The 20,806-nt window shown below is 45.1% G+C and overlaps 1 protein-coding gene across 2 annotated transcripts in view; it reads right to left on the minus strand.

Annotated features, from left to right (window-relative positions):
* Positions 1-221: 221 nt before the first annotated feature.
* The window catches only part of PDE5A (phosphodiesterase 5A), a 152,766-nt gene continuing 132,181 nt past the window's right edge, over positions 222-20,806 (minus strand). For both annotated transcript variants that reach the window (XM_066573894.1, XM_066573892.1), the window contains exons 19-21: positions 15,297-15,371; positions 13,054-13,137; positions 222-3,234 (exon numbers count right to left, since the gene is read on the minus strand). In XM_066573894.1, coding sequence (XP_066429991.1) covers positions 3,085-3,234; positions 13,054-13,137; positions 15,297-15,371 — 309 coding nt within the window. In that variant the 3' untranslated portion in view covers positions 222-3,084. The remainder of the gene's footprint in view (positions 3,235-13,053; positions 13,138-15,296; positions 15,372-20,806) is intronic.

Consider the following 20,806-nt stretch of genomic DNA (forward strand, 5'->3'; position numbering starts at 1 on the left):
AACTCACCTCCTCCAAAGACAAAGATGTAAGCGGAAGAGCCAGGGAGATAAGCCCCTATTCAGATCATTTTAATAGCCCCCGTTTGATGTATATACAGGGAAAGACTCCTGAAGTATACTTCCATTGGTAGCTCACATTGTAGATTATATATATATATATATATATATATATATATATATATATATATATATATACACTATACCATACATTTTTTGTAGTATGCACACATATACCATCCAGATGCAGGCCAAAAGAACACTCTGTTGACCCCTGAGGGGTTGATGGAATGCTTTGGAAATGTTAAGGCCGCCCTGTCCACGGGAGTTGCGTTTTAACACTAAAGTCACAGCGATGTTCCGTGATAAACCTATCATTATTCTTATCCACGAGCGGAAAATCACAGCGAATTTCCGCTCATGTACATCGGGCTGCGCTTTCCATAATTATCCTATGGAAAGCATTTCGTGCTTTACCCGTGAGCGGATTATCGTTGTGGATAACACAATGATATATCACCCGTGGACAGGAGGCCATACTGTACACATTCAGAGCTTTCCCTGCCATACACGCTAAGCAGAGATCACAAAGATGGTCTGAACAGGGCATAAGAGGCATCATGAATATCACCCATGTTTGTCCCTACTTCATGCTGCTCTCGGGAAGGGTAGCATAAAGTAGCTAACAGGTTCCCTTTCAGTCTAACATAACAGCGGTCACGTAAGCAATGTACACAAATAAGATTCTAAGTGCAGTGAAGTATTCTGACTGCGGTCATCATTTATACGGTATAATGATCATTAGTTAGATCCAGAGTGTATTACACATTCTTGTGAGCAGTGAAGTCAAAAGTCATTCAGACAATAAGGATGGATTACATACAACTGAATTCGCTCTAATTAAAACCATGTATCACACAGAACGACAAACCCCTTCTATGTGAAGTACTCCCAATTCATCATCTATACAGTGTAGCACTACATTTATGTACAGTATAGAGTCATGGCACTCAAAGCAATACACCTAAAATGTATTCTTGTCTCCCAGACATCAGACAAAAGGCCACGGAATGCGTATCACGGACTTAACAATATCTAATAATACATACATGGGTGAAGACGTAACAAAGAACGATAAGTACATAGAAGCATATTACCAATATCAGGTTCACTATAAGGGCTTGTTTACGCTGTGTTGTGTCTTTCTCCATTGGCTCCTAGGTCAAAAGAAAAAAGGCAGGATCCGGCACAAGCCTGACCAGAACAGCGCCGTATGGAACCCACTAGCTATAATAGGTTGCGTCTGTCCGCCATTGCGCAGTCCAGAATTTTTCCGGATTAAATGGCCCATGCTGGCAGCATGTATATGACACATCTCAGGATACATGGGGATAACATAAGTGGGCACTGAAGGATAGAGTATGGGAGTGCATATAAAGTTGTGCCTGCTCATTGGAGTACAATAGAAGCTGTCCTTGTTAGTGTGATGGCCACTATATACATGAATAATGCATGTATCGGTAGTACATATAATGTCTATGCAGGCCAAAAAAGACTAACGGGAAGCTTCTCCTATGTGTGAAGGTGCATGTATGTGATAAATGACATACTGCTACAAGCACTACTATATCTCTGGTGTGACAACGATTGACTCATTTAGAATGAAAACAGAGGTCTCTGCTCTGTGTAGTAGAGGTGTGAGAAGAATAGACTAAAGGCCCACTTACACGGAGCGATGACCGCTCAAACGACAATTTGAGTGATAGCTTTGAGCGATCATTTTGCAAATACTATTAAGTAGCTACTCAGCTACTTAATAGCTGTTTAGTGTGCAGTTAATAGCCCGAGGGCTCTTATCTGCTTTCAGCTCCTTTGTTCTCCAACAGGAAACAATGCTATCAGCACTACCCGTGGAGAGCTGCTGATAAGGCTGAACGTCGATTTTTCGGTTGGTCTGAATTTAACGATCAGCTAGCAGTGCACGATGGTTGCGCGTTTAGATGCAACGATAATCACTCAATGATCGCTTTTTAGCTAAATTTGAGTGATCATCTCTCCGTGTAAATGGGCCTTTATAGTAATTGTCTTGCCAGTCTCACCCTCCTGTATTCAAAGTCAATCAGTTTTGCTTCTATATACTTATTCTCTTCCAATTCTTTCTACTGTGATACTTCCGCATCTACATGTTTACTTAGCTATCGTTATGTCATTTCATTTCAATGATATGAGCGATCGAGGTCCAGGATGGGCCAAAATGTCACATTACGTAACCTTATTGCCTAATGTCTATGACAGAAGAACACATTTTCCTTGCATTGATTTCTGAGCGACATGGTTTCTATACATTGTGGCAGATTTGACAATTGTTTCACCCCTGTAGTGCTGAATGACCACTACTATCACTACATTTACACAACAGCCTATTGCTTGATCTGGTCACTGCTCTCCCATGTGAAACGTTATCCTTTTATCTCCCACAGTCAGCCAATAAAGGTGTCACTTCTATTGTACTTTTGTGTTGTTACATGGAAGTATTTATCGACACACATAACCTACAGGCATATAATAATACTCATAAAATGAGGTGACAGCCAATGTTATTATACTAGTATTACAAAACAGCAAATGAAAAAGTGGGTTCTTAAAAGCCATGTAAAACTACTTTGCGAGTTGTGAGAATGCCTGGTAACAACTGCAACAAATCACATTATCTCGTGTTACGTTGTTTTCCATATTAGCCCAAGTTGATTCAGTATGTGAAAACGTTATACAGTAAAATGCTATAGTTATTCTGTACTGTGCTGTGTTACATTAGGCAGGTGTCCTTCTTCATTTAAAATGGCACCCATGCAATAAGGCACTGGTCAATAAAAAAGGAATCAGCCCCAAAGCCTCCAGTGGGTAAATGTAATGTTATGCACATCAGAAAATATATTGCTTCTCTAGAAAATATTCCATTTACATATACTTATTTCCTTAAACGAAAATGTGAAATTAATAAATATAACAGTGGCAAAATATATTTTGGTTTCCAAACAGTGTCATACTATTTTGTACCACAAGGCTCTACGATGCTGTTGGCGCTGCTTATTCAATGTCACAGTTTGTTTTTGGCTGGCTATCGTCTCCGTTCAGCAGGTTCTTCTCTTGCTGGTCGGCTAATAAATGCCACATCTGTCTGTTCCTCAAGCAGCCCTCTAATAGTGGATAGCACGATTCAGACACGTCAGCTAAGGCCTGAGAGAAAGTTCAAGAAATCAGTTACAAAGGACAATGGCTCCATAGTCATGACAAGAAGAAAAGCTAAGTGAGGGTCAATAGAAACACAGGACTTCATACACAGTGCCACAAGCTCTGTTACTGGATTTCTGGAAGGACCTGAAGTCAATTAAAATATAGTTGTAGTAAAAAGTAAGTGAGCTTTAGGAAACACCTGAATTTCTGTATTGACTGCTACCGTGTTTCCCTGAAAATAAGACCTACCCTGATAATAAACCCTACATTGATTTTCAGGGGGAAGGGCTTGAAATATAAGCCCTCCCACAAAAATTAGCCCTAGCTACACTAGGTGAAAAAAACCCCGCAATACTCACCTCGCAGCTGGCACCTGTGTTCCCCGCGATGATCTCCCAGACGCTGCGGCAGGCTGCTGTGTAATCTTCCCCACTGTCAGAGTATTCTCTTTCTGGTAATGGGGCTTTGAATTCCCCCAGCTTCAGCAAGTGAGTGCTGTGATTGGATCGTACGCCAGCCAATCAGCTGGCGCTCAATCATTCACAGCTATTCAGTGAATGTCATTAAATGGCTGTGATTGGTTCATTGAGCGCCGGCTGTGATTGGCTGGCGCTCGATCCAATCACAGCGCTCACTTGCCGAAGCCAGGGAAATTTAAAGCTCCGTTTACCATACAGAGAATCCTCTGACAGTGGGGAGGATTACACAGCAGCCTGCTGCAGCACCTGGAAGATCATCACGGGGAACACAGACGCCGGCTGCGAGTTGAGCATATGCCCTTTCCACCAAAAAATAAGACACTGTGCCTCTTTTGGGGCAAAATTTATTATAAGGCAGTGTCTTATTTTTGGGGAAATTGTGGTCTGATTGTTACCTAGGTTGCAATAGGATAAACACCATCTAACTGCAAAATGATGACGGGTGCACTTACAGAAGTGTCAAGTTCATAAGTCTTCTTAGCCTGACTATATCTCCCATGTGCACAGGATGGCGGATGGTCACCAACCAGAATCACAACATGAGAAACAAAGGAAGTCTGGCAGCACAGGGCAAAACTTTTTTTTACTGAAGTATACAGGATAAAATCAATTTAAGACATAGTCCATAAAAGTGACAGACTTGTGCATTTCTGAACCTCCATGGTCGTTGATCAAAGCCTCAAGAACCATGGAGGTTCAAAACACACATGCTTCCATCATTTTTATGGATTAAGCCTTAGGGTTTAGTCACACGGACGCATCTGGGTGCCGAAGCGCCCGTCTACCTGCATGAAAAAGACGGTCGCACTGCAGGTGCGGACAACTCTCTGCAGCGCCAGAAGAAAGAACACATGACCGGCAATGGAGCCGGTCATGTGTTCTTTCTCCGCACCTGCAGTAAGGCCGTCTTATCCTGCAGGAAGACAGGCGCATTGGCACCTGGATGCGCCCATGTGACTAAGCCCTTAAACTGTTTTTATCCTTTATACTGCAGTAAAAGAAAACTTGTTACCCAGTGCTGAGGAGATTTCCTCTTCTCCACAATCTAACTAAAGTAATAACACACAAATAGTTTTACTGTTCATGTCATTTGTTGAGCACATTGAGTAAACATTCACAGTGCAGGGAGAAAAAGTAAGTGAACCCTTGTATTTACTGTGATTCTGAAGGAGAGTGTAGAAATAGGATAAATGGGTAAGAGTTAGATTAGGGCTTATGATAGGCCTCCCTAAAGGTGAGTTTTTAGGAAAGACTTAAAATTGTGGGTATCAGTAATTAAGCTGATTGTCCAGGGTAGCACATTCCAGAGAACTGGAGTGTTTCGGGAAAAGAGATGGTTGTGGGAGGTTCGGATTATGGCAGAAGAGATATAGGAAAGTGCAGCACTGTGGAGAGCTTTATGAATTATAGTGATGAGTGTAAATGGTTTATACTGAATACAAGTCGCTTCTTTACAAATTCTTAAAGCTGTATACATCGGGGCCATAGGTCGGCATGGGAGGCTTTCCTGTATGTAAACCAAAGATGTAGTGAGCAGAGCCTTAGATACAACATTTCTGGCTAATACACATGTACATCTACTAAAGATGAGCGAGCACCAAAATGCTCGGGTGCTCGTTACTCGGGACGAACTTTTCGCGATGCTCGAGGGTTCGTTTCGAGTAACGAACCCCATTGAAGTCAATGGGCGACCCGAGCATTTTTGTATTTCGCCGATGCTCGCTAAGGTTTCCTTGTGTGAAAATCTGGGCAATTCAAGAAAGTGATGGGAACGACACAGCAACGGATAGGGCAGGCGAGGGGCTACATGTTGGGCTCCATCTCAAGTTCACAGGTCCCACTATTAAGCCACAATAGCGGCAAGAGTGGGGCCCCCCCCCTCCCAAAAACTTTTACTTCTGAAAAGCCCTCATTAGCATGGCATACCTTAGCTAAGCACCACACTACCTCCAACAAAGCACAATCACTGCCTGCATGACACTCCACTGCCACTTCTCCTGTGTTACATGCTGCCCAACCGCCCCCCCTCCCCCCCACAGCGCACACCAAAGTGTCCCTGCGCAGCCTTCAGCTGCCCTAATGCCTCACCACCCTCATGTCTATTTAGAAGTGCGTCTGCCATGAGGAGGAACCGCAGGCACACACTGCAGAGGGTTGGCACGGCTAGGCAGCGACCCTCTTCAAAAGTGGCGGGGCAATAGCCCACAATGCTGTACAGAAGCAATGAGAAATAGAATCCTGTGCCACCGCCATCAGGAGCTGCACACGTGGGCATAGCAATGGGGAACCTATGTGTCACACACTATTCATTCTGTCAAGGTGTCTCTGCATGCCCCAGTCAGACTGGTAATATGTACCTTAACAGTAACCGCGTTGGTGGTAATGTGGTGGTGACTGCGGACCTAGTAGCGCGGTTTTATTTTGTTGGTTTTCGGAATGTGGCCAGGATTAAGTGGGCCGTGGCGGGGGGATGGTGGGGGGTCTCTCTTGTAGTGTCGGTAAAGGTGAAATTCTTGGATTGCCACCAGACGAACCAATGCAAAGGCATTTGCCAAGAATGTTTGTTTTCCCTGTTGGAGGAGGAGGGGGATGTTTTTGAGGCACTACGTGTCCTCTCCACGTGTCCGTGGTTATATGCACCTTAACAGTAACCGCGTTGGTGGTAATGTGGTGGTGACTGCGGACCTAGTAGCGCGGTTTTATTTTGTTGGTTTTCGGAATGTGGCCAGGATTAAGTGGGCCGTGGCGGGGGGATGGTGGGGGATCTCTCTTGTAGTGTCGGTAAAGGTGAAATTCTTGGACTGCCACCAGACGAACCAATGCAAAGGCATTTGCCAAGAATGTTTGTTTTCCCTGTTGGAGGAGGAAGGGGATGTTTTTGAGGCACTACGTGTCCTCTACACGTGTCCGTGGTTATATGCACCTTAACAGTAACCGCGTTGGTGGTAATGTGGTGGTGACTGTGGACCTAGTAGCGCGGTTTTATTTTGTTGGTTTTCGGAATGTGGCCAGGATTAAGTGGGCCGTGGCGGGGGGATGGTGGGGGGTCTCTCTTGTAGTGTCGGTAAAGGTGAAATTCTTGGACTGCCACCAGACGAACCAATGCAAAGGCATTTGCCAAGAATGTTTGTTTTCCCTGTTGGAGGAGGAGGGGGATGTTTTTGAGGCACTACGTGTCCTCTCCACGTGTCCGTGGTTATATGCACCTTAACAGTAACCGCGTTGGTGGTAATGTGGTGGTGACTGCGGACCTAGTAGCGCGGTTTTATTTTGTTGGTTTTCGGAATGTGGCCAGGATTAAGTGGGCCGTGGCGGGGGGATGGTGGGGGGTCTCTCTTGTAGTGTCGGTAAAGGTGAAATTCTTGGACTGCCACCAGACGAACCAATGCAAAGGCATTTGCCAAGAATGTTTGTTTTCCCTGTTGGAGGAGGAGGGGGATGTTTTTGAGGCACTACGTGTCCTCTACACGTGTCCGTGGTTATATGCACCTTAACAGTAACCGCGTTGGTGGTAATGTGGTGGTGACTGCGGACCTAGTAGCGCGGTTTTATTTTGTTGGTTTTCGGAATGTGGCCAGGATTAAGTGGGCCGTGGCGGGGGGATGGTGGGGGGTCTCTCTTGTAGTGTCGGTAAAGGTGAAATTCTTGGACTGCCACCAGACGAACCAATGCAAAGGCATTTGCCAAGAATGTTTGTTTTCCCTGTTGGAGGAGGAGGGGGATGTTTTTGAGGCACTACGTGTCCTCTACACGTGTCCGTGGTTATATGCACCTTTACAGTAACCGCGTTGGTGGGAAATGGCCTCGCCACCATCATGTCTTTGGGAAGCCTCTGTTTCCACACCCCAGAGACATACCATTAGCAGCGGTATAGGCAGAGCCCAGAATTCGTAACATTTCAGCCGTAGCATTAGGACAGGCCCCACTAACATATCACTAGCAGCATTATAGCGGGAGCGCAGTCTTCGTTCCATGTCAGCAATAGTAGCACTCAAGACAGGCCCCACTAACATATCACTAGCAGCATTATAGCGGGAGCGCAGTCTTCGTTCCATGTCAGCAATAGTAGCACTCAAGACAGGCCCCACTAACATATCACTAGCAGCATTATAGCGGGAGCACAGTCTTCGTTCCATGTCAGCAATAGTAGCACTCAAGACAGGCCCCAGTAACAATTCCGAAGCAGCAGTATAGTGGGAGCGCAGTCTTCATTCCATTTCAGCAATAGTAGCACTCAAGACAGGCCCCAGTAACAATTTCGAAGCAGCAGTATAGTGGGAGCGCAGTCTTCGTTCCATTTCAGTAGCTGCAGTATAGCCAAGGCCCAAGTTACATTTATGTAGCTAAAGTGTAGGCCAACCCCACACACACTTCTGTACCATGAGTGCAGGTGAAGAACATACAAATTGCTATGATTACACTGTAGGTGAGGGCCCCAAAAAATTGGTGTACCAACAGTACTAATGTACCTCAGTAAAAATTGGCCATGCCCAACCAAGATGGCAGGTGAAACCCATTAATCGCTTTGGTTAATGTTGCTTAAGTGGTAACTAGGCCTGGAGGCAGCCCAGTTTAACAAAAAATTGGTTCAAGTTAAAGTTTCAACGCTTTTAAGAGCATTGAAACATATAAAAATTGTTTCGAAAAATTAGATGAGTGAGCCTTGTGGCCCTAAGAAAAATTGCCCGTTCAGCGTGATTACCTGAGGTTTCAGGAGGAGGAGCAGGAGGAGGAGGAGGAATATTAGACACAGATTGATGAAGCAGAAATGTCCCCGTTTTGGATGGTGAGAGAGAACGTAGCTTCCATCCGCGGGTGCATAATACGTATTGCTTACGTATCGCTGCTGTCCGCTGGTGGAGAAGAGAAGTCTGGGGAAATCCAGGCTTTGTTCATCTTGATGAGTGTTGGCCTGTCGGCACTGTCGGTTGACAGGCGGGTACGCTTATCTGTGATGATTCCCCCAGCCGCACTAAACACCCTCTCCGACAAGACGCTAGCCGCAGGACAAGCAAGCACCTCCAGGGCATACAGCGCTAGTTCAGGCCACGTGTCCAGCTTCGACACCCAGTAGTTGTAGGGGGCAGAGGCGTCACCGAGGATGGTCGTGCGATCGGCTACGTACTCCCTCACCATCCTTTTACAGTGCTCCCGCCGACTCAGCCTTGACTGGGGAGCGGTGACACAGTCTTGCTGGGGAGCCAGAAAGCTGGCCAGGCCCTTAAAGACTGTTGCACTGTCTGGGCTGTACATGCTGCTCGATCTACGCACCTCCCCTGCTACCTGGCCCTCGGAACTGCGCCTTCTGCCACTAGCGCTGTCGGATGGGAATTTTACCATCAGCTTGTCCGCCAGGGTCCTGTGGTATAGCAACACTCTCGAACCCCTTTCCTCTTCGGGAATGAGACTGGGAAGGTTCTCCTTATAGCGTGGGTCGAGCAGTGTGTACACCCAGTAATCCGTAGTGGCCAGAATGCGTTGAATGCGAGGGTCACGAGAAAGGCATCCTAACATGAAGTCAGCCATGTGTGCCAGGGTACCTGTACACAACACATGGCTGTCCGCACTAGGAAGATCACTTTCAGGATCCTCCTCCTCCTCAGGCCATACACGCTGAAATGATGACAGGCAAGCAGCATGGGTACCGTCAGCAGTGGGCCAAGCTGTCTCTTCCCCCTCCTCCTCATCCTCCTCCTCCTCCTCCTGAACGCGCTGAGATATAGACAGGAGGGTGCTCTGACTATCCAGCGACATACTGTCTTCCCCCGGCTCTGTTTCCGAGCGCAAAGCGGCTGCCTTTATGGTTTGCAGGGAAGTTCTCAAGATGCATAGCAGAGGAATGGTGACGCTAATGATTGCAGCATCGCCGCTCACCACCTGGGTAGACTGATCAAAGTTTCGAAGGACCTGGCAGATGTCTGCCAACCAGGGCCACTCTTCTGAAAAGAATTGAGGAGGCTGACTCCCACTGCGCCGCCCATGTTGGAGTTGGTATTCCACTATAGCTCTACGCTGCTCATAGAGCCTAGCCAACATGTGGAGCGTAGAGTTCCACCGTGTGGGCACGTCGCACAGCAGTCGGTGCACTGACAGATTAAAGCGATGTTGCAGGGTGCGCAGGGTGGCAGCGTCCGTGTGGGACTTGCGGAAATGTGCGCAGAGCCGGCGCACCTTTACGAGCAGGTCTGACAAGCGTGGGTAGCTTTTCAGAAAGCGCTGAACCACCAAATTAAAGACGTGGGCCAGGCATGGCACATGCGTGAGGCTGCCGAGCTGCAGAGCCGCCACCAGGTTACGGCCGTTGTCACACACGACCATGCCCGGTTGGAGGCTCAGCGGCGCAAGCCAACGGTCCGTCTGCTCTGTCAGACCCTGCAGCAATTCGTAGGCCGTGTGCCTCGTATGTCCTAAGCTGAGTAGTTTCAGCACGGCCTGCTGACGCTTGCCCACCGCTGTACTGCCACGCCGCGCGACACCGACTGCTGGCGACGTCCTGCTGCTGCTGACACATCTAGATTGCGAGACAGACGTTGAGGAGGAGGAGGAGGGTGCTTTAGTGGAAGAAGCATACACCGCCGCAGATACCACCACCGAGCTGTGGCCCGCAATTCTGGGGGTGGGTAGGACGTGAGCGGTCCCAGGCTCTGACTCTGTCCCAGCCTCCACTAAATTCACCCAATGTGCCGTTAGGGAGATGTAGTGGCCCTGCCCGCCTGTGCTTGTCCACGTGTCCGTAGTTAAGTGGACCTTGCCACTAACCGCATTGGTGAGGGCGCGTACAATGTTGCGGGAGACGTGGTCGTGCAGGGCTGGGACGGCACATCGGGAAAAGTAGTGGCGACTGGGAACTGAGTAGCGCGGGGCCGCCGCCGCCATCATGGCTTTGAAGGACTCCGTTTCCACAACCCTATACGGCAGCATCTCAAGGCTGATAAATTTGGCTATGTGGACGGTTAACGATTGAGCGTGCGGGTGCGTGGTGGCGTACTTGCGCTTGCGCTCCAACACTTGCGCTAGCGACGGCTGGACTGTGCGGTGCGAGACATTGCTGGATGGGGCCGAGGACAGCGGAGGTGAGGGTGTGGGTGCAGGCCATGAGACGGTTGTGCCTGTGTCCTGAGAGGGAGGTTGGATCTCAGTGGCAGGTTGGGGCACAGGGGGAGAGGCAGCGGTGCAAACCGGAGGCGGTGAACGGCCTTCGTCCCACCTTGTGGGGTGCTTGGCCATCATATGTCTGCGCATGCTGGTGGTGGTGAGGCTGTTGGTGGTGGCTCCCCGGCTGATCTTGGCGCGACAAAGGTTGCACACCACTATTCGTCGGTCGTCAGGCGTCTCTGTGAAAAACTGCCAGACCTTAGAGCACCTCGGCCTCTGCAGGGTGGCATGGCGCGAGGGTGTGCTTTGGGAAACACTTGGTGGATTATTCGGTCTGGCCCTGCCTCTACCCCTGGCCACCGCACTGCCTCTTGCAACCTGCCCTGCTGATGCCCTTGCCTCCCCCTCTGAAGACCTGTCCTGAGTAGGCGTTGCACACCAGGTGGGGTCAGTCACCTCATCGTCCTGCTGCTCTTCCTCCGAATCCTCTGTGCGCTGCTCCCTTGGACTTACTGCCCTTACTACTACCTCACTGCAAGACAACTGTGTCTCATCGTCATCGTCCTCCTCACCCACAGAAAGTTCTTGAGACAGTTGGCGGAAGTCCCCAGCCTCTTCCCCCGGACCCCGGGAACTTTCGAATGGTTGGGCATCAGTGACGATAAACTCCTCTGGTGGGAGAGGAACCACTCCTGCCCAATCTAAGCAGGGGCCCGAGAACAGTTCCTGGGAGTGTTCCCGCTCCTGAGCAGGTGTCATTGTAGTGGAGTGAGGAGGCTGGGAGGAAGGAGGAGCAGCAGACAGAGGATTCGGATTTGCAGCAGTGGACGGCGCAGAACTGTGGCTGGACGATAGGTTGCTCGAAGCACTTTCTGCCATCCAGGACAGGACCTGCTCACACTGCTCATTTTCTAATAAAGGTCTCCCGCGTGGACCCATTAATTGGGCGATGAATGTGGGGACGCCAGAAACGTGCCTCTCTCCTAATCGCGCAGCAGTCGGCTGCGACACACCTGGATCAGGAGCTCGGCCTGTGCCCACACCCTCACTTGGGCCTACGCGTCCTCGGCCACGTCCACGTCCACGTCCTCTAGGCTTACCCCTACCCCTCAGCATGCTGTATTACCAGTGATTTGATTTCCCAGGCAGGAAATAAATTGGCGCAAGCCTGCAGGCCAAATATAATTTCTTTTCCTTTTTAGCAAAGGGAAGACCCCACTGCGTATATTCAATGAACAAGAAGTTTAATATCTGTGGTGTGGCCCTCAAAAAGTGTCACACAACTATAGTGTAGCAGAGTTATTAACTCTAGCAGAGCAGGTATTTGCCAGTCAGGAAAGACAATGGCGCAAGCCTGCAGTAAACCGTAGCTGGTTGCGTCTGATTTTTGTACGTTGTCCACGCAGCACACACGTACACGGAGACCTTAGGACTGACACAGGAAGGCCAAATATAATTTTTTGTCCTTTTTAGCAAAGGGAAGGCCCCACTGCGTATATTCAATGAACAATAACTGTGTTGTGGCCCTGCCTACACAATTCTGTCCCTGTAGTATTAATGCCGGGTGCAATGCTCTGCACAGACGATTTTTAGAAAAAAAAATAATATGCAACACTGCTAACAGCAGCCAGCACAGTACTGCACACGGTTAAATTTGGCCCTAGAAAGGACCGTTGGGGTTCTTGAAGGCTACACTCACTCCTAACACTCTCCCTGCCTATACACCACTTCTGTCCCTAATGCCGGGTGCAATGCTCTGCACTGCCGATTTTGAGAAAAAAAACAAAAAACACTGCTAGCAGCAGCCTGCACACAGATAGATGTGGCCCTGAGAAGGACCGTTGGGGTTCTTGAAGCCTACACTGACTCCTAACGCTCTCCCTACAGCAGCACCAGCACGATAGTACTTTCCCTCAGCTAACTCACAAGGCATGTGTGGCGAGCCGCGGGAGGGGCCGACTTTTATACTCGGGTGACATCTGATCGCCCCAGCCACTCACAGCAGGGGGGTGGTATAGGGCTTGAACGTCACAGGGGGAAGTTGTAATGCCTTCCCTGTCTTTCAATTGGCCAGAAAAGCGCGCTAACGTCTCAGAGAGGAAACTGAAAGTAACCGGAACACCGCGTGGTACTCGTTACGAGTAACGAGCATCCCGAACACCCTAATATTCGCACGAATATCAAGCTCGGACGAGTACGTTCGCTCATCTCTAACATCTACACAGAAACCTTGTTTATATGTACCCACCTCATAGAGCTCTAAGCAGATTGCATCAATGAATCCAACCTGCATGCTGGGTATTTTATCTTTCTTCTCTCTGTTCATCAGGTCCTGAAAACACAGAGAATACATGAAGCATACATCTGTAACAAACGGTCCTTAATAAACAGACATTTAGTAGTAATTTTGGGCAAATTGTAATTTAATGGTTTTCATTTTTTTAAGTTTGAGCTACGGTAACAAAATACATTTTTGTGACATATCTGGCTGTTTAGATTACTTTTTTTATACAAATGCTTTTTTTAATAAAGGGAAATATGTACAAAAAGCAAAAAACTGATTATTTCAATAGTTCTTTGTTCTTCAACTTTGCAAAATCACACTAAAACAAGGTATTATAATATATACTATGTATAGTTTTGAGTGAATAGAGCGGTGCATTCATTTTTTATTCGTAATATATATATATTTTTAACTTGTATGTATGTGTGTAATGACATCGTCTGGACACAAGATGGCAGAAATCAAGCACCTAGGAGTTGTCGGAATCAAATGAAACTTTCCATGTATGATTGTAACATTGATATCAAAGCAGAGATATTGCAAAAAACTGAACACTTGTAGGGAGACTCTAGTACCCTGTTGTACCGCTTCTAGCTTGGATGCACGATGTGATACGGGCGGGCATGGAGGCATACAGGTCCACATTTGCTATAACTGAGCCACCAGATCATTTAAACTCGTAACTGTCGAAGTTGGCATCCCAGATGGTTCCATACATGTTCTATTGGCAATACATCTGGCAAACTGGCAGGTCATGGAAGTATGGCAGAAATGTGGGGGCATTCCTGTGACACCCTTGCTGCGTGCGGCCGAGCATTATCGTTCTGAAAAAAGCCTTTTGGAATCCCTGCCGCAAGGGGAAACACATGAGGCTGCAGGATGTCCTGAATACGATACGACCATCCAGCTTCTCACATTCCAATAATGCGCCCCCTATCAAACTCTATTAAGGGGGCAAATTATCTTCGATTGCGTCATATAGTGGTGTTTCTAGTGCTCAACAAGCTCTACACAAGCAGAAAAAGAGCTCCACTATGCACAAGTAGTCTTAGAGCCTTTTTATAGGCCAAGTGTGGAACCTCTTTTAGGGCCTTTGGTGGTAAGACCGTTCATCTAATCACGTCACAACTCTAATCATTTGCATATCTTCTTGAAATATAACTACTTGCAGCGAACGACAACTCCCTTTTCCATAACCAAGTCACTGCACGCCACCTTCTTAAGCCCTCCCCTTATAAAGCGCTGTAGGTTTACTCATATACCAATCGTCAGCTTCTTGAAGTTAATTTTGTAATTCTACTTCAGGCTGTTTCTGTTTCCTCCTAACCCCAGCACCTCATCTAGAGCTCTATAAATGACAAAACAGAAGTTAGAAGCTATTATAAAGTACTTCTGTCTTCTCAGGGTGCCTTTCTGACCGCAGGGCACCTGACCCACACCTAACAGATTGTAGAACCAGGAGTTTTAAAATTGTGCCATACGTTTAGAGTGGTGCGAGTTTAAAGCCCAAGACCAGGTACTGGTGCAAGGTCTTCAACAGGTTTCAAAGGTGTTGTTTAGAGATGAGCGAGCACCAAAATGCTCGGGTGCTCGTTACTCGAGCCAAGCTTTTTGTAATGCGTGTGAGCTCGGTTCGAGTAACAAACCCCATTGAAGTCAATGGGAGACTCGAGCATTTTTCAAGGAGCCCCATGCTCGCCATAGGGGATGGTGTTCTCTCTCTCTTTACCCAAGCACCTCGTGGTGCTCGCTCTAGTGACGAGTTCTTTCGAGTATGCTAATACTCGATCGAGCATCAAGCTCGGACGAGCATGCTCGCTTATCTCTAGTGTTGCCCCATTGGGACAATTCTCTTTCTCATGTAGATTGCCATAGGTTCAGTAAACCACAATTATAGCCATAGGAAGTTACCAACACCTTTTGCAGTTCTAAAAGGTGATATTACATGGTGATCAATAAAACCAATTGATGATGATCATGTAATAAATGGTTCTGACAGTCTTCTAATTGAAGAGACACTCGTTGAGGCATCTTTCTCCTCTATTACATCCATATGCTCTACAGGCACAAATACACTCTTTCGCATCATATTACAAACAGGTAACATACAGACAGGACATATTTCATAATAATGACACCATATTTCATTAGTGTATTTCACTGTGAACTAATTAACAGTATGTCTATACGATGGACTTTATACTTACAATTGGCTCAATTTTTAGTTCCTGTCTCTCTTTATCTCCTTGGTCATAAAACTCTGAAGCAACAAGTTCAGCTATCTGAAAGGAACATAGAAATGGCTTTAGTTATCACAATGCAAATAGGAATTAGACAGAACTCTTAGTACCCTCAAAATTTAGGGAATTTCTTGATTTTTTTTTTTCAATTTATGCCTTGTTGATAACATTATCATTAAAAGGAAACTATATGGACATAGATATATAAATGTGGCATGAATTGGATCGTATGCATAAAGCAGCTAGACACCATTATTTTGTACATTTTCCTAATTTCTCACAATTTTCAAGTGTTGCTTAATTTGTCACAAATGCGTACTAAATCTGTAAATGCCAGTCAATATTTTCTGTATAAAAAGCTTACTTTCCATTCATGAGACGGTCATTTGCATTGGACACACATCCAAAAAACTGTGCACTAGTGGTGAATTATAATATGAACCATCTGGGCCCAAGGCTCCTGGTGGGCCGAAGACCACTTAAGGTGACCAAAGAATTGATACTTTGCGATTTTATCACAGTTTTGCCACAAATTGCTGCAAAACACGAGACAATATAGCATTGTGTGATGTTCCCTAGCACACGTGTGCAGGACCTACAGATGGATCTGCACAGTTAAAGTCATATGACTATATGTATGCAGTTCCTGAAGCTAGAGGGGAGGAGAACAAGACTATATAAATGAGGAGATTGTGAGCTGCAGTTTAAATGAGGTCTGTTATTTAGGTGTTCTGCTCTGGGGGTCTGCATTAGATTAGGGGGTATGGTCGAGCATATGTATTTAGGGGATCTGATGTATGAATTTATTTAGGGGGGTATGGTCTGGGTCTGCATTTACAAGGCTAAATTTGGGGGTCTGTATATTTTTTAGGAGGTCTGGGGTCTGTATTTATTTAGGGAGTCTGTACAGGGACATATATTTGTTTAGGGGATCAGGTGCAGAGACTATAATAATTTAAGACTACAGAAGTAAAGGACCAGAGATGTCTTAGCAGCAAACTCTGCAGTCATCAGAAGTCATTATGATGGTCTGGGCCAGATGGGAGAAAAAAAAAAGTAAAGAGGATGACGTCAGTCAGAGAAGCTGTCACCTGTTACTAGGATTTGTACACCATCTGGCCCTCTGCTGACATGTTTGGGGGGGTCTCACAGTCTCCTATATATTGTGGTTGACTTTTTTCGCAATAATGAACTAGATGTTTACAATAACTTGTTTTTATTAATTTTCAGGTTATAAAAAATTAAAAAACATGTAGAAATAATCAACTTTATTTATATATTTTAGTAATGTCACATAATAAAGAACTATAGGAACTTTTAATTGATTAAGCAAACCTCCTCTCGTACCGGTCGTTTTGCAACTAAAAGCTACTGAGCTGTTCAGGGGGAGCGGGGCAATACGTGATTCTCGGAAATCTAGAATGGGGACCGGTCTGTGAGGCTCCATGCCCACAGTTGGAGGCTAAATTTGCAACTATTTTGCTCAACCTTTTTTTAGCATCAATTTCAAGTTATTTCAAATTGTTGCCTTCAGTCATATAAAAAACTGCTTTCAATTCTTATCTAAAATGATGCTGCTTTTCTTTGGTTCAGACAAACGTTTACATATATTCCCGGTTTAACATTGACCCAATAGTTTAATTCGGAGTGATTGACAAGCAACTGAGCAAGCACAATGGTCCAGAATGTAAATTCACTTTTCTGTCTGGACATCGTGTAATTAAAAGGTGTTACATGATACAGCAACAATGTAACACACAAATGCTTCAAATTCCATATACCCTAGTATTTCACTGGACCAATTAACAACATCTGTTATCCAAAAAACAGTTTCTGTAGTAACAGAACAGTAAAAAGCATGAAATAACTAAGTTAACTGCCACATATGTCTCATAACTGCATGAAGTGTCCCATTCTGTCCTCACTTTAACTGCTGAGTTAGAATACAAATCTGTCCGATTTGTAAAAACCGTATGGCAAGTCTAATTGGTGTGGCTATGGTGGGGAAAACCCCTTTAAAGGGAATGTGTTGTCAAAAAATGACCTATTATACACTCTTTATGAAAAAAATATCAAGAACCTAGAGGAAGTTGTCGTTTTGCTGTAAAACTCGGCAGGCAGTTACATCTCAGGCAGATATGTAAATGATTAGCGTTGTAGCATGATTAGATGAACGGTCTTGTCACCTGAGCCCTAAAGGTGGTTCCACCCTTGGCCTATAAAAAGGCTCTCTGAGGCTCCTTCTGTAATGGAGCTCTTTTTCCGCTTGTGTAGAGCTTGTTGACCACTATATGCTTCTACGACACAGAGAAGAGATTTTACCCAGTAAACTGTTTGAGAGGGGGAGCATTATTGTTGTCCCAACAATACAAGCTATCCTCTATCTACAAGATAAAGGATAACTAGCTGAACAGTAGGGGTCTGACCACTGGGACGCCAGCCGTCATGACAGCAAGGTCCTGAATGTCCTTAAATGGACCAGTGGTCACAAATGAATGCCATTGCTTAGTTCATTTCAATGGGACTGCCTGAGCTAGCCAAGTTCAAGTGCTCTCTTATCTCTAGTAGTCCCTTTGAAATGAATAGAGCAACAGACCACATGCTTGACTGCTCTAATTCACAATCTTCAGGACTTTGTTCTCATGATTGTGGGGGGTCACAGTGGTCAGATCCCGCTGATCAGCTAGTTTTCCTATAGATAGGAGATAGCTTCTATTGGTGGGACAAGCCCTTAAGTAAAACTATTCACATTGCAATACTGTAATAGAAGGATTTCTAATGTTGACGTGCAGTTGTCTATACTGTACATAAATACTCTGTCCCGTAAACTAAGGGAACATAAAAGATAATGATGCTTTCTCTCGACCTCACAAAACTGAACTGTATAATTCAGATAATTACAACCATCACTGTAGATTTCCTTCTCCATTATTATCTTTTTTCCAGGAATTCTGCCTTCTTGGCCAGAGGCCCAGCACTCTATCTACTGCCGTGTCATCCATATCATTAGAAAACTGCTCTTTTTTTATGCATTTCAGTGTTTTATATAATCTTCAAGCAGCAAGCATTTCCTTTACCACAGTTTTTTCCATTCATTATCATGATATGGTCTCTACTTGGAAGTTACATTATAAAATATACATCTATTTTGATGCTCTCTAATACATATGCATTTTCAGTTTAAAGGGAATCTGTCACTAGAACAGACCCTTAAGGGCCGTTTACACAAGGTAATTATGGTGTCAGAAATAATATTTCATATAGAGCAAATGTGACCAATAATTGTCCAGTGTAAAAATGTAGAACTATTACACGATCAGCAAGAATTCACTTCTATGAAGACTATAGATGAGCGAGCATGCTCGTTTAAGCATGATGCTTGATCAAGTATCGGTAAAGCCGAGTAACTGCTTACTCGACCGGGCAGCATGCGGGGGCACGGGGGAGAGATTTCTCTCTTTCTTACCCCACTCCCTCACGCCCCTCCCCTGCATGCTGCCCGGCTGAGTAAGCAGTTACTCGGTTATACCGATACTCGATCAAGCAGCATGCTTAAACGAGCATGCTCGCTCATCTCTAACAAAGACCAAAAAATTGTCTACCTGCTTTATATCCCATTGAGTTAACAAGCATCTGCTAGTCATTACCAAAGATTGAAGGAAAGACAAGCCATCTCAAGAGTGAACAAAGTCAAGAAAAAGCATGAAATTACTGTTACATGTCTTCCAAATGTTACGACTCTCTCTTTTTGGAAATGGAAGCACTACTGAACAATCACTCTGTGTACAAGTACACAAACAGTTGTTGGAATGCTAACCACCCGAGTTATCGACTATTTGGGTGATAGTTGTCCAGTGTAGTCACCCGTACACAGTACATAGCCAATATTAACACTCGTTGGAATAATTTTATACATATATAGATTAAATGCAATACTATACTATATGAGATCATTATTTAGTTTTCCTAATGTGTATTTAGTTTGTAAGCCGCTGACCTTCTTCAATAAAGCTTTTTACACTGAGGAGATGGTTCGTGGCAAGATTAGTGTGTCTGGAGAAACAACCTTTAGACACCTTATCTTATTCCATTGTAAGGCTAACTTCAACATGTGGATGATGGGTTGAATTGTCAGCTCAGCACCTTTTACTTGATGGGAGGTGGAGGACTTTTAATTGTATATAAGTGAGAATGACCATAAAGCAGTAGACAATTGCCTCTCTGCATAGCTGCAATGTGTTAGCTGTGTATATATGTATTGTCTCTGTATGTATATATATATATATATATATATATATATATATACACACACACACACAAATAAAAGGCCTAACGCTTCAACTTGTATCTGCTCAAAAGACTCTAATTGGTAACTGCAAATATTTCCAACACTCGTTCAAACATTTGCTGGTTCCATTCTGTTCAGACTTCGGTGTACCTCTATTCTGTGTCTGATATGTGACTTACAGCATCATTCTAGATATAAATACACTGCTCTCTGCTAGCAGAAATTTCAGAATTTTCTTTGGTGTCTGAACTGCTAAAGAAGCATCGTATTACTAAGAAGAGGGACAAAATAAATGAAGCAAGCAATGTATAAAGTCATTGAAATAAGGGCCCTTTACACTAGCGCTTTGCTTTCTGTTTAGCTGTTCCGTCGTGGGGCCACCAGTTTTCCAGCACATAGAATTATATGACCTTCAGTTTCAATCCGTTTCTACAGTTTCTGCCTCCATTCCATTTTTCCCACTGAATCAGAAGCACATTCTGCTGCGCTATTGTTTATAATTCTCAAATTCTCAAAACGGATTGCAATGGATCTGTTTATTTCAACATTGCTGTCCATGGAAACAATGCTATCTGATTGCTTCTGTTTTTCATTTCTGCTTTCTTTCCATTTAGCTGTTTCCACAACAGAACAGCCAGACGTAAAAAGAAACCGCAAGCATGAACTGAGCTTTATACTGTACGAAATATACAGGAAAATATTTATTGTGACATGCTATATAGATTTTACATATCTAATGTTAAAGAGGTAATCTGGGACTTAACGCCTGATGATCTATAAGTCATCAATAGTTGATCAGCAAGGCGAAGCCGCTTGAACCCCCAGCGATCAGCTGTTACTGAATTTAATGAAAACTGCCCCTGCATTACCAACCAGACAGCTGCAATATGGATGGACTTGTCAGCTGCCAGCTCCATCCATACAGACAGAGAGCCCAATAACTTGAGAAAGGTCACGATAGTGACCGAAACGTCGCAGGTTTTCCTTTGATGGAGGAATAAAGAGTTTGAAGCTATCTTGAAAAATTCATCTGATGCTGCCTGGTCTTTGTTTTACACTTCAGAGAGCCCAATAACAACTGATCGCCAGGGTTCAGAATGACGGACCTATGCCAATCAACTAATTATAACCTAGCCTGATAACAGATCATCAATAGTTACATACCAGAAAACCCCTTTAACCCCTTAAT

Source organism: Eleutherodactylus coqui, chromosome 7 (assembly GCF_035609145.1).
Source record: "Eleutherodactylus coqui strain aEleCoq1 chromosome 7, aEleCoq1.hap1, whole genome shotgun sequence".
NCBI classification, from domain to species: domain Eukaryota; kingdom Metazoa; phylum Chordata; class Amphibia; order Anura; family Eleutherodactylidae; genus Eleutherodactylus; species Eleutherodactylus coqui.